Raw genomic sequence first — 15,134 nt, forward strand, 5'->3', positions numbered from 1 at the left:
ACGATCACAGGAAAAATGATGATCACGATTGTTTTGCTCAAACTTTTAATCACGATTAAAAATACGATCATTCTTTTAGATAAGAACTTCTATTTACTTCAGTATTTTTATTACACTTTACAGCCATGTATATAATATTATATACATTTTATAGGCCTATATTATAAAATATTTTATTGTTTTGTAATATCCACAGCTCCCATTCTCTTAGATCTTTTTAAAACATTTAAAATAATTCCGCAAAACTCCGCATAGATTTTGCAAAAGAAAATAACAAAAATAACTCCTTACACAGATTCCTTACAGCTGTACGACTATTGCAGCAATTAAAGCAGTTCAGTTTTAACTGTCAAAATTATAAAATATCTTTTATTTATTTTAGAGCCTTTTTTGTTTGTTAAATTAAGGTTTTTGATACTGACCAAGCGGTTAGCGGCCGATAGCTAACATCATGTTGACGACTTGTTTGATCAAATGAGCCTCTCAAATCAACAATTCACTTGCCTACAATAACGTCTATATAATATATATATTTTCAGCATATAACGATGTTAGTTTAAATGTTTATTATCAACACACTATATTTTTTAAAGCAGAGCGGGGCTGCTTTGTTGCTCGCAGACGGCGGGGTGCAGAAAAATAATGAATCAAAACAACACGAAATAAACATGAAACGAAATAAACATGCAGGTTGTTTACCTTACACATTCGCTATGCATCAATTAAAATTCAAGGCTTTACACCGCATTTTTTACATGACTACCGAAAGAAGTCTTTTATAGATTATGCACAGTATTTAAGGTTTTTATTCAGTTCTCCATATTCACCGATGCACTGAAGGTCCTGCTGCTGGCGGAGACGCTAAACACCGTTGCAACAGGTGCATTCTAAATGTGCGTAGTGGACTTGTGCGATAGGTTAAACGTCTTTCTTTAACAATTTTTCAATGTCTCAACGTTTCTTTTAATTAAATTTTTATATATAAAGGTGGAGAAGCCTAAAAAATCCAGAGGCCTGGCCGCATATCAACTGTGATGTTAAAATTGGTCCGAAACCCGACCCAATGGGCGTAAAAAGGCTGAAATGCAGGGCTCTAATCTAATATATATTTATATCAAATTAGAATTAAACTAAAATAAAAACAAAACATTTTTGAATAAAAAATGCCTAAGATATGCCTTTTATGTGGCAATATTTTTTAAACCCCTTGCTGCTCATGGTGCTTATTGGACACATATCCTTGGCTACCTTACATGATACGCGATCCGTTATTGTTGTCTGTGTCGTGGATGGTCGGGGATTTTTTATGGTTGCGGCTTGTGTCTTCAGCTTTTGAAATTCTTGATATTTCACGTTTGGACGGAACAGGAGCACAGTTTGCACAAGACTCGTGACTTAACTGATCAACATCACTTTCCTCAAATCCGAAATATCCAAACAATGGAGTAGGCCTATATGACCCTTTTTGGGAATTTAACATACATATTTCTGCACTTTCTTCTTGTTGCTCTGCCATTATGTTTGAATGTCTGTAAATCTCGTGATGCTAACGTATTTCTACCTTAACACAGACTGCACTTGCAAAGAAACACTCCGTTTACTCTGACTCCGCCCATAACAAACACTTTGCTTGATTCTAGACCGTGTGTTTTGTGCTTGGTCTTTGCACATTAATCGCGACGATTGTCATAAATTAATCGTTGGGCACGCATATCGTTATCATGATAAAAATACGATTAATCGTGCAGCCCTAGTTCTATGTGTTTGATTGACTGCCAATAGTTCTATGTGTTTGATTGACAGCCGATAGTTCTATGTGTTTGATTGACAGCCGATGGTTCTATGTGTTTGATGACAGCCGATGGTTCTATGTGTTTGATTGACTGCCAATAGTTCTATGTGTTTGATTGACAGCCGATGGTTCTATGTGTTTGATTGACTGCCAATAGTTCTATGTGTTTGATTGACAGCCGATAGTTCAATGTGTTTGATTGACAGCCGATGGTTCTATGCGTTTGATTGACAGCCGATGATTCTATGTGTTTGATTGACAGCCGATGGTTCTATGTGTTTGATTGACTGCCAATAGTTCTATGTGTTTGATTGACAGCCGATAGTTCAATGTGTTTGATTGACAGCCGATGGTTCTATGTGTTTGATTGACAGCCAATTAGTGTTGTTTTTGGCGGCCTGTTTTAATTTTAGTTTTAGTCTAGTCTTTGTGTCAAGCTGACATTTTAGTTTTTATTAGTTTTAGTCAGTTCATACTCTTTTTAGTCTAGTCAAGTTTTAGTCGAATAAAAGTCTGGGCATTTTAGTCTTATTTTAGTCAGAATTATCCTTGACTATTTTTGTCTAGTTTTAGTTAATGAAAATTGTATTTTAGTCTCTTTTTAGTAATGCAATTCTATTTAACCCAGACCCAGTCAATATAGTATAAGTACCTAGCAGTAGTATAGACAAAACCACAATTTTCTTTTAGCCAAACCCATTAAAAAAAAAGTTATCTTGTTATATTATACCTTATAGATATAAGAATACATTCCTTTCAGACATGGAAGATGCTCTGATTGGAATTTACTTGATTTGAAGATATATATTTTACTTAATTTTATTTAACCTCTGAGTGAGTGACTTGACTGTAGGTAAAGAGTCTACATTAAAGTCTACAAACAGAGTAGTCTAAGCAGAAACACACACACAGGGCCACTGCTGGTCAGATGGGTGCCATAAGCTGACTTTTACGGTGGTGCCACCTTTAGTTAAAAAACAACAACAAAATTACAACTATAGTAGGCTATGTGTGAGAATAGCACTCTATTAAAATGCTATAGCACTTTATTAAAATGCTATTGTTATCATTTATAATTGTATTTTGACAGCAACACAAACTACAATTATACAAATATGCAATATAGTATATCTGTATTTGTGTAGCTAATGGCACTATAATGTGACAAATCTAATTTTACGTGTCAGTATAAATCCAAGCAATTTCCGAGAATTACTAAATATCTTTCTTGTAAGTAAATTAAAAGCCAGCTTTGAGAAACATCAGATGTCTAGTAACAAAAGCAAAAGTGTGTATGTATGGTTATTTTCTTAATAATACAGCTGTTTGATTGATTTATCACTCAAGCATTCCGTTAAGCAAGTTTAGTTCATTCAAATAATAAACAAGGACACAGACCCTTGTTGTTAGCATATAAGTTATAAAACAACGTCTTTAGCATATATATATTTACCATGCTTCAAAACACAACGCAGCACATGTCATTTAAACGATTGAAGATGCAAACTGGTACATTGTTATATTATTTAAATCACACAGATGAGTTCGCGGTGCCAGCAGTCAACGCTATACATATTAACAGGCTTATGAACTCACCTGAAAACGACGCACGGGTTTCATTTTGGACTTTTCGTTTCCATTTGAAGACTTGATGCGGCGGTGTATTCGCGGGCGCAGCTGGCCATCAAACGTGACGTGTCGCGTGTTACTGCGCAAACGGATTGCGTATGATATCAAAGCATCGCGAGAACAGACTGCTCTGCATGCTTTCTAATCGCTCTCGCGGTACGTTTACGTATTTTTGCGGATCGATTTGCAGAGCGCCATTGAACACACATGATAATTTGCAGTCAGGTGGCGGGGTGCCAGGAGATGGCTAGACGAAATAACGTTATAACATTTCGTCTCGTCTCGTTTTGGTCAACGAAAATGAAGACATATTTTAGCATAGTTTTTATTTAGTAAACCACTTTTAGTCTCGTTTTTATTCGTCAACAATATTGTATTATACATTTTATTATAGTTTTCGTCACATGACCAGCATTTACGTTGCGTCTAGTCTCGTTTTCGTCACGTGATAAAGGTTCGTTGACGAGGATATTTCGTCATACTTTTCGTTGACGAAAGCAACACTACAGCCAATGGTTCTATGTGTTTGATTGACAGCCGATGGTTCTATGTGTTTGATTGACAGCTAATGGTTCTATGTGTTTGTTTGACATCCCATAGTTCTATGTGTTTGATTGACAGCCAATGGTTCTATGTGTTTGATTGACAGCTGATGGTTCTATGTGTTTGATTGACAGCCGATGATTCTATGTGTTTGATTGACAGCCGATGATTCTATTTGTTTGATTGACTGCCAATAGTTCTATGTGTTTGATTGACAGACGATAGTTCAATGTGTTTGATTGACAGCCGATGGTTCTATGTGTTTGATGACAGCCGATGATTCTATGTGTTTGATTGACAACCCATGGTTCTGTGTGTTCGATTGACAGCTGATGATTCTATGTGTTTGATTGACAGCTGAGGTGTCTATGTGTTTGATTGACAGCTGATGATTCCGTGTGTTTGATTGACAGCTGATGGTTCTAATTATTTGATTGACAGCCGATGGTTTTATGGTATTTGATTGACAGCTGATGATTCTATGTGTTTGATTGACAGCTGAGGTGTCTATGTGTTTGATTGACAGCTGATGATTCTATGTGTTTGATTGACAGCCTATAGTTCTATTTGTTTGATTGACAGCCGATGGTTCTATGTGTTTGATTGACAGCCGATGGTTCTGTGTGTTTGATTGACAGCTGATGATTTTATTTGTTTGATTGACAGCTGATGATTTTATTTGTTTGATTGACAGCTAATGTGTCTATGTGTTTGATTGACAGGTAGTGGGTCTGTATCGTCTCTGTGGTTCGGCTGCTGTGAAGAAGGAGCTTCGAGAAGCGTTTGAGAGAGACAGTCACGCTGTGGATCTGTCTGAAAACAACTATCCAGATATTAATGTCATTACAGGTGAGTGTTTGTGTAGCTCAATGGTGGAGCATTGAAGTAGCAGCACAAAAGGTTGTGGGTTTGGTCCCAGTAAACACATACATACTGATATTTATACTGATTTATTTGTGTGTTAAAATTCTTCTGCAGAAGCTTTGTGTTATTTCACACAGAGGTTAAGTGTGATCAGATGTGTGTGTGTGTGTGTGTGTGTGTGTTATGAGGTTGATGTCCGATGTGTTATTTATATGAACAGGTGGTGTTTATTTGTTAACCACCGTGCAATCCAGTCAAAGTCCCATCATGATGCATCTGGACATCATCCAGCCAATCAGGCCGCCTGCAGCTGCTGTCTGAACTGTAGTTAGAGAAACTCAACTGTGAAAGAGAGAAATATAAAGTAGTCCGACTGTATTCAGTGTAGCTATGTTTACATGCACAAATATTTGTCAATCTGACTGAATGTATTCCGACAGTACAGTTTACATGCACCCTAAACATTGCAATCTGATTAAAATGTCGGTTTACATGTACATTCTGTATAATCCCAACCAAACGTCTGCGCAAAGGCACAGGGTTGTCAGATTTGCATATCAAAACCAATGGACATTTGTTCTGCACATGTGCACATACAGGAGTCCAGTTTAACCTTTTAATCCAGTTTAACACAACAATGTCATAAAATGTTGCTGTTCACTTCCCACCTCAGTGTTGCACATAAAAATTGTGGGAAAAACATGAACACCACATTCATATTGATATATTTGATATAAGAAATATAAAATCTGTCACTTCATATCTGCAGGTGTGTTGAAGGATTATCTTCGTGAGCTTCCTCTTCCTCTAATCGGTCAACAGTTGTATGAGTCGGTTCTGGAGTCGATGGCGAGACGGCCGCTGCAGATGGGACCCAGCGGATGTGAGAATGACCCGGTGGACTCCGATCACACCGTCAGCTTGCTGGAGATTCTGCCAGAAGTTGAAAAGGTACCAGAACGCTCTAGAGGATCTTTAGTCCCAGATCATTGATGTTGTAGCTCACTGACGTTTGTGTATTTGTGTGTCAGGTGACCTTGCGTAAGCTTATGGACCATCTGAAGCGTGTGGCCTCGCATCACGCCGTTAATAAAATGACCTGTCAGAACCTCGCCGTGTGTTTCGGCCCGGTTCTCCTCAGTCAGAGACAGGACGCGTCCTGCCACGGAAACCGGGTCTTCATTGACTCAGAGGAGCTCGCCAGCGCTCTGCACTTCAAAAAACACATCGAGGTCCTGCACTACCTGCTCCAGCTGTGGCCAGGTGAGAACATCTTCAGTCTTTTAAAGATGACAAATAAACACCAGGCACTTCATTTATTTATGTATGTGTGTGAAGTGTTGTTGTATAAAGCGGCCTCTGGTTCATCTCGTAATCACTTTTGGGCCTCATTTACAATAAAGCTGCCCATCTTTCTTCTGTGTGCGTGACTTCTTCTACCCATACAGTAAAGCTCAGTCTATAATTACACGCATTCCTTTCTTAAACTTTAACTGCGGCTGATCCGCCCGCCCGTCTCACCCCGCAGAACAATCGATCTGTTTCCAGAGGCCTCTCTCCTGTCAGGCGTAAAGAGTTCAGCTAAACTTGTCCTGTGGTGTGACGCCTGTCTTTCTCTCAGCTTTATGTGTGTGTGTGTGTGTGTGTCTTTGTGAAGGGAGTTTTTTGCTGGTTGCCATTTTTTATTGTTGTTGGACGCCGCATCTTTCACCAACAAAAAATTGTACCATAAAGTAGCCCATGATAGTATTTTTGCATATTGTATCAGGCCTGAATTGGCTAATTGGGAGAATTCCCAGTGGTCTGGTCTGTTTTTTTTGGCCGTGAGGGCCGGTGTTGTCATGCCACCGGGTTGAAGGTTGCTGTCCCTAGGCTGTCTACACTCACAGCAGCCCTACTTGTGTAATTTGCGGGTGAGATATGTCCCCATCGCTTTATGACCAACTTGTTTGTGTCCTGTGCACTTTTAGGAAGAATTCTTGCATTAGGGTCCATTAACATCTAAAACGCAGAATGTGCCGCTTTCTTCTGCTTTTCATTGGGATTGGCGTTCATCTTTGCTAGCGATCCCACTCGCTGTGAACACGTTTTGTTTCAGACACATCTATATTTAAGTGCGCTTGTCGCACATCTAGATTTAAAATAAACTTAACCACAACTGCATGCAAATGGCCTCTTAAAGGAAAAGGATCTATACATCGTCATTCTTTAAAATCTAAGTCATAGATGTAACAATGAATCGTCATTATCGTCTATTGCATGAGTATTTCACCCCTTTCCCCTTCAAACTTGATCAATCTTGCTTGTGTATTGTATATCAGGGTTTTTTCAACCCACAGGTAATCTCAAGACCCACCATTTAAAAAAAATAGAAATATAGGGGAAAACACCAGTGGCGGCCAGTGACTTCTTTTTCGAGGGCGCACAATGCGAAGCTCGTCACAACATGTATGTAGTCCGTCATGTGTGTGGTTCGTGATTTCAAAATATGTGTTCGGTGCGTCAAGTAAACATATGTCAAGTGAACGTGAGCGTCTCTTTTATCATAAACGGTTTCGACGCATGTGCAGCAGGCTCGTATTTGAACAAGAGGTTTGATGCACATGGTTCACATGACGTAACAAACGTCTTTTGCAGCGATTTTTGTGTGAGCATATAAGTGAACCCCTCTTTGTAAACGAAAGTTTAATGCATTTTAGGAAGGATTGTTCCTGTGCACCTATAAAGCCATTATAGAGGTGGGAGGTGATACAAGAAATGTCTGAAAATTCTCGGGCCAGCATCATATGTCCAAATTTCAGTTAAAACCATTTTATTTCATCATAAACAATCTGAAAACAGGGCTTTAAGTGTAAAATACCCAACTTGTCCTTTAAAACATTTTCTAAAATACTGTATCTGAAAATGTGTTCATCTGAAAAACGATGGACATATGCATCTCGGACAGCTTCGGGGTGAGTAAATCACGGGTTTAATATCATTTTTGGCCGAACTATCCCTTTAGAGTCAACATTTACATCTAAATGTATTTCTGTAATGTGAAGTATATCTGAGTGTAATAGGATATTCAGGGTTTTATTGATTGAATGGTCTCTATATGACATGTGGTGGGGGGATTGGTAACATTATACAAATATTTTTAGATGTGGATCAACTTATTGCATTGTGATGAAAGACTACAGAAACTACTGATGAATTATAGAATAATATGAGGAGCATAAAATATATTTAATAAATACACCAATAAAAAAAAATCAATTGGTTTTATATAGATTTCTAAAGTGCTTTTCACAGTTTTGCATTGTTGCAATGCAACTTTACAGAAATTACATATTGTTATTACAGACATAAGGGAAAACTGTATGGAAATAAAAAAAAAGAAATAAAAATGTCCACCTAATCTGTCTTTATCTGAAACGTCTCTTAACCTGTACATAAAAAATATAGCTTTGACTGGTAAGATGACATCATGTGATTAACTAAACTAAAATAATCTGTGTGTTTGTGGAAATCAAGGTTAAGGTAGTATTTATATAATTAGTTAATTCTAATTTCGTTGACTGAAATAGTAGCAGTTAGAATCAGCTGAGGGTTTAGAAGACAGATCGGGACGGGTAAATCAGATTAAACTGGTCTGCTTTGAGTGACCTCATCTACACCTTCAATCTCAACATATTGTTAGCATTAAATCTTTAAATGCAAGCTAAATATAATGCAATCTTGTCATTAACCGGCTCGATGGATTGTGTGGTGTTATGGAGTTTGCCTGAGGTTGCATTTTTTTTAACATCCTATTTATTTTCTGCGTGCTTTGAGTTTTGACCTATAAATCAAGCCGTGTATATTCTGGTATTAACAGCCATCGCTCTTTCTCTCATAGTTGTTGAGACTCCAGGCAATTCTTCACCTTCTGTCCCCGTGGAGTCGTTTCCAGTGGCTCCCGTGAGAAGAAGAAAGGAACGGCCGCAGGTTTTAAATCTAACCGAAGCCGAGGTGACGGGAGTTCTGCGATCTCGAGCCGGCCGCCTGGACAGTCCCAGTAACCGTTACGCCGGTGACTGGAGCCGCTGCGGGGAGCCGTTCCTCGGGCCGAACTGCCTGGACGACGACTACGACGATGTTCCCAGTGAAGATCCTCTGACTGTAGGACAGGAGGACCCACCAAAGGTTCCCGGAGACGTGGTGCTTGAAGACGAGTCGCCCGAGGGAGTGGAGAGAGATGAAGAGATGCAGGAAGACAGTGAAGGAGAAGATTTGGACTTGGAGGAGCCTCTTCCCATCAGCCCCTGTGATCAAATCCTCACAGGCATTGAGCACAGACCCAAAGACCACACGTATCAGGCGTACATGAAGATCCAGGACATCAGCCCGGTGCTCACCAACAGAGTAAACCTACGGGACCTGCAGGAGAGCATCGACGCGCTCATCGGCAACCTCGAGAGAGAACTCAACAAAAACAAGCTTAACATGGGATACTGACTTTACCACATCGGTTACCATGGTAATACATCAGTGCTGTGGAGTGCATACACAAGACATTCCTCAGTTCTGATTCTGTGTTGATCTGGTTTCTCTTCTTATTAGAAGAACATTAAAGCCTTTAGTTTTATTAAACTGGTGCTGATGACAGCGAGAGGTTTTAACTAATTTAATACAGAGGTACAAGCGTTACGATGATGTAAACCAATGCACTTATGATGATGATGATGATGATGACGCCTGCTGCATGAAGCATGGCTGGGTATTCAGTTCAGGTACTGAACCAGGTTTGAAGCCTACTACCCCTTAACCTTATAGTCGATGCCCTTAACCCTACACTTTACACGCTGTAGTCAACACCCAAATCTTACATATGATTTGCTATTAAACCCAATTTTGGGGAGCATCAACTGCTGCTGGTCTGTGATGTTGGGATGTTGATGTGAGATCGAAACACAACGCCCCCTTAAACAAAGCTAAATATGAATATGCTTGTAGAAATGTGTACATTAAATATTTTATTATCGTTATGCAGAGATGTAAAAAATAAAGTGGGGAAATAAAACTAATATGAAAGTATCCCCAGTATCTCAGAATGAGTCAGGTAGCAGAAATGATTTGTTTGTATATCAGTCCAGGGAAATACAAAACACATCAGTATTTAACACTCGCATGTACATATGAATATAGTGAAATATGTAGTATTTTTGATGGCCGACACTTCAATGTTATGCATATTTAAATATACGTCAGTGTAGGATTTGGCCTGTAGATCAGCCAGAGAAAATAAAAGATTATATATATATATATTTTGTTTCCTGTATGTAATGATATAAACCACAATAAGCATTTTTTTTTCAGAATATTTGAGCGTTACATGGTTAAAAGCTTTATGGTCTCAGTGTCTCCTATAGTGAGATGTATTTATGCGTGTAGATAGAGGTTATTTTAATTTAAATGTTGTGGCAGCTGCACGTTTGTGAATCTACAGGTACGGTTTTGTGAATATAAAGTTGAGTCTTGTGTTAATTCAGACATCTAGACTTCAGGCTTCAACAGTGACTATTGAATCTGTCGAGAAGTAATCTTGAGTTAAATACAATTAACTTGTTCATTAGAAATGTTTTGACTGGTAACAAATCTGGTTAGGAGTTGGTGTGAAGAAATGTCACACTAGATACCCAAACAGCAGACGACTTCAGGCCAGATCTGCTCCGGATCAAACGCCTCATTTATTAAGCGTGCCTATGCACAGATTTGATCTTAAAGTGTGCGTAAGCAAAATTGACGGCAAAATCCATGTTTATAAAAACTGTCTTTGGCGTAAAAAAGTGCTTTGCGCCACATCAGGGTCTGAGCAGACGTACACGCTTTTAGAAATATTCATCTTTCTTGATGCTCATAAAGGGTTTAAACATTGACAGGTGATTTGTTGTATGTCAATGATATTAATTATGCATTGTTTAAAGGTGCAGTGTGTACATTTTAGTGGCATTTAGTGGTGAGGTTGCGAATTGCAACCAACAGCTTAGTCCGCTGCTCACCCCTCGCTTTTGAAATTCATAGAGAAGCTACGGTAGCCACCACCAGACAAACATGTCATCGTCGGAGACAACGTAGTAAAAAAATGTCCGTTAATGGCTTCTGTAGAAAAATAGCGGCACAAAATGGCGACTTCCATGTAAGGGGACCCTCGGTGTATTTAGATAAAAAGTTCTTGTTCTAAGGTAAAAAACACATAACGGTTCATTATGAAAGGTCTTTATACACACCTAATAATATAGTTTTGTATATTTTTTGCAGGGAACCTTCTACAAATTACACACTGCACCTTTAAATGCAGAAATTTACCTGCGCACGATTTTCATTTGCAAATTTATAGATTTTACATCTATACACACATTTTCTGTGCACATGTTCGTTTTATGAATCACACATCACACTTTTGAGAATTTATCATAATAATTTATCAAATTTATGTATAAATGAGGCCCCTGGTGCGGCTCTGGCCCGGAGTCGTCTGCAGTGAATCGGGCATTTTTATTGTTTTATACTGTTGACTGAGCTCTATTTATAACATTCACGTGGTTTTTAAATTCAAAAACATCAAAAGCTATAAGTAATGTGGGAAATTGTTTTGAAAACTTCCGATGTGGAAAAATGGCAGCCGAAGTGATGAACCCGTATATGTTTGAACCGCAAGAAGTTTATACATGTAAATGACAATGCGTATGGGTGAAGAAGCAACTACTACTTCATCGACTACATCATAACCTGACGTTTTCTGGACTTAGGGTCAATAACAATATTTCAATAACAAAGATGTTTTCAGTTCTGAATCTTACAGGATGAAATTGCTCCCTTTGATTTACGGCTCCTTTAAGAATATAAAGATGATCGTCTGCAAACACAATAGATGACGCAGCATCTCATCAAGCGTGTTATTGTTTGGATGTCAACAGAGGCTGTATGGTGCTAAAGATGATCATTCCTCCTATATGTTCTATGTGATCACACCTTTAAATTATCTTTACATCAGTCAACGGCTTGCTATAACATCAGACATCTCCAGCACAGTACTGTTTATAAGAGCAGACCTGTGACCTGTCGGCTGAGAAGCGCTGCTTTATTTCAGGATCAGATATCCTCTGTCATACAGAGATCTGAACAGAACTGATCCACGGTCAGTAATAATGAAATGGGATATAAAGATGATAAACATTCCTGTGTCTTTGTGTAAATTGCAGTATTGTTTGGTGCAGAAGTTTGACTGAAGCTGATCTTTGTATTGATGTTGAGAATATACGGTCACATTAAAGCTTGTGTTTCATTTACTGATGACTCAAATGCTCTTTTTTTTTGGAACCATCATAACATATGTGATTGGTGATATAATGTAAACTCATTCCGGTAGGTTTCTAAATATTTATTGTATTTTTATTGTATTTTTCTTCAGCTTGCTTCTTTTTTAATGACAGCAGATGATGTGTAACATATATACTTATGTTATTTTATGTTATGTTGCAGAATTATCATCTATCTCGTGTATCAGGTAGATCTTTTACATTTAAGTGTTTGTCATGTCTCTAAAGCGTTTTATCATTGAAACTTTGTCTCAGATTGTTCTCATTAGGACCAGGGTTCCCACGGGTCCTTGAAATCCTTGAAAGTTTGTGAATCTGGGGAAAAAATTCAAGGCTCTGGAAAGTTTTTGAAAATGTACATACATAGATAAAGGTCATTGAAAGTGCTTGAATCTATTTTATACTAGAAGTTTTTTGGAAAAAATCCATATTATTCCCTGTGTAGTGTAGGATAATATCATTAACATTCTAGACTTTTTAAGCACATGTGTTAATGTGAATGTTGATTCATACCAAAATGCTTTTTGAATAGTTGTGTTTGACACATGAAAACGTCTCGGGTTACGTATGTAACTGTTGTTCCCTGTGAAGGGAACGAGACGCTGCGTCTCCCTTGCCATACTTCCTGCATCCCTGTAACGCCGTCTTTGGCAATATTCCAGATAGCGATATACTTCCTGACTCCCACGTCACCCTGTCTTTGTCGTTAAGCCTCACCATTGGTTGAATTTGATATACACATTCAGATGCACTTACTCCTGGAGGCGTCCCCAAAGTTTCACCGCAGTGACGCAGCGCGAGTTCCCTCGAAAGGGAACTGTATTAATGTATCTTAAAAGGTAACGCGATGTAACCTTGCTCTTACTTGAAATGTGTCCCCACATTTAGTCCTTGAATTTGAGGGTATTGCACCTGGAAAGTCCTTGAAAGGTCCTTGAATTTAAAGTTAACTAAGGTGTGGGAACCCTGGTAGGAACAGATGTCAATTGTTAACATGCAGTAAAGTGTTTGGACATTAAATTGAATATAGATTAAACAGAAATCAGTGAGCATCCTTTAGGTTAGGACTGATCAGTTTGAGACAACATTAAAGGGTAAGTTCACCCAAAAACTTACTTGCATACATTCCTTTTGTGTGCTTTTAAGAAATTATCATAACATTTTCTCCACATTATTTTATAAATGATGTCCCAGGGGCGGTATCGACTACCATAGTAGGAAATAATTATACCATGAAAGTCAATGGTGCCCTAGATTGTTTTGGTTACAAAAAATGTTCTAAATATCTTAATTTGTGTTCATCAGAACAAAGAAATGTATATAGGTTTTTAATAACTTTGTGGTGACACAGGTACACAATGTAAATGTCTGTCTGTTGGTTTATCCCTCATTTCTTCAGCGGTACAGATGAAGAGCTTCAAACACCTGCACTCCACCCGTGATAAACATCCATACAGACTGTCAGCATTTGGCTTCAGTTCAGACATCTGATTGGCCCGGTCATGTCTCACAGATGCTTTGAACTAGAGTGAGCCTTCTGATTGGCTGCCTGGCAGAGATGGCCTTTGATTGGCCAAGACTTCATAAAGGTGATCATGCTGATGTTATCCCATGTTTATAATGTAAAATCTGATGGACGGTTACTAACATGTTGTCTATGGTTGTAATAATGTACAGTGTCAGTGTCTATTAGAGTATCGGTGCGAAAATTAAAAGAAGCTTTATCAGGGTTGAAACTGGGCCAAATTTGAGTCAAAACCGCCTTTGTTTTCTGCAGCAGGAAGAGATTAATGCAGGAAAAGTTTGACTTCTAATGCATTCTGGGTAATGAAGAACAGAGGACGGGATTGTTATGGTCGTACAGTGATGTGCTTTAAAAAAGCGGAATATTTGAGACGAATATTACAAAATATAAGATTAGAGAAAAATGAACGAGAACCTTTACCGATGTGTGTGTAGGTTTAACATTCTCACCAAGGTTTTTGTCTTTACACCAGTAATGATTATGAAACTGATCTCAGTTTAGTGAATAAACGAAAGCATACATTAATCATATCACAAGTGCCATGTCACATAAAACATAAGATAGATGAATAGTATAGAAATGCCCTGCAGGTTTAAAAGTGACAACACTTCACCTTGAAGAAGTTAAAACTTTAAAGGAAAACACAACAGTTTTCAATATTTTAATATGTTTTTACCTCAACTAGAGTTAACTAGCACTTTTAATCTTTGTACAGCGCTTCTTGAATGTGTTAGCATTTAGCCTAGCCCCATTCATTCCTATGGCTCCAAACAAAAGTTATTGTTGAAAAACGGTGGTTTTCCTTTAATTATTTTACGCCAGTCAGAAAAATGAAACAATAATAAGATGTTTCTTGTATTTAAATGCATTTTCAGACAAGATGTCTGCCCTAACTGTCAGGATTGTATCTGATGTTCAGTTTTGTGTTCATCTATAGAGTCCAGCTGAACTCGATCAGTATTGTACATTATCATCATGTGAATGTATGAAACTGAATCAGCTCTTATTGATTCACTTGAATATTTAATTACAGCACTCAGGGGAAAATAAAAAATTCATTCACACGAGTAACTCGAGATCAAGAACAAAAAAACAATCAATGTAAGATTCAAGGTTACCGCGTAGCTGCCTTTTTAATGCTTTACACAAAAAAAGATGTAAAAAAAAATAAGTTCACATATACTGTAAAAACATTTTGCACTTACATTTTTAAGTTTAATCAACTAGGATTTATCAAGTTGAATTTGTTTTAGTTATGTCAACTTTATAAGTTACAGTAACTCATCACAATACAGTTGAAATGACTTGTAAATCCAAGTTGATTAAACTTAAACATTTAAGTGTTAAAGGGACACTCCACTTTTTTGAAAAAATGCTCATTTTCCAGCTCCCCTAGAGTTAAACATTTGATTCTTACTGTTTTGAAATCCATTCAGCT

At 37.9% G+C, this 15,134-nt stretch overlaps 1 protein-coding gene across 2 annotated transcripts in view; it reads left to right on the forward strand.

Annotated features, from left to right (window-relative positions):
* syde2 (synapse defective 1, Rho GTPase, homolog 2 (C. elegans)) overlaps positions 1–12,141 on the forward strand; it is a 31,853-nt gene extending 19,712 nt beyond the window's left edge. For both annotated transcript variants that reach the window (XM_065269049.2, XM_065269050.2), the window contains exons 4-7: positions 4,687–4,813; positions 5,598–5,779; positions 5,860–6,091; positions 8,709–12,141. In XM_065269049.2, coding sequence (XP_065125121.1) covers positions 4,687–4,813; positions 5,598–5,779; positions 5,860–6,091; positions 8,709–9,307 — 1,140 coding nt within the window. In that variant the 3' untranslated portion in view covers positions 9,308–12,141. The remainder of the gene's footprint in view (positions 1–4,686; positions 4,814–5,597; positions 5,780–5,859; positions 6,092–8,708) is intronic.
* The last annotated feature ends 2,993 nt before the right edge of the window (positions 12,142–15,134 follow it).

The sequence above is a fragment of the Paramisgurnus dabryanus genome, chromosome 21 (assembly GCF_030506205.2).
Source record: "Paramisgurnus dabryanus chromosome 21, PD_genome_1.1, whole genome shotgun sequence".
NCBI classification, from domain to species: Eukaryota; Metazoa; Chordata; class Actinopteri; order Cypriniformes; family Cobitidae; genus Paramisgurnus; species Paramisgurnus dabryanus.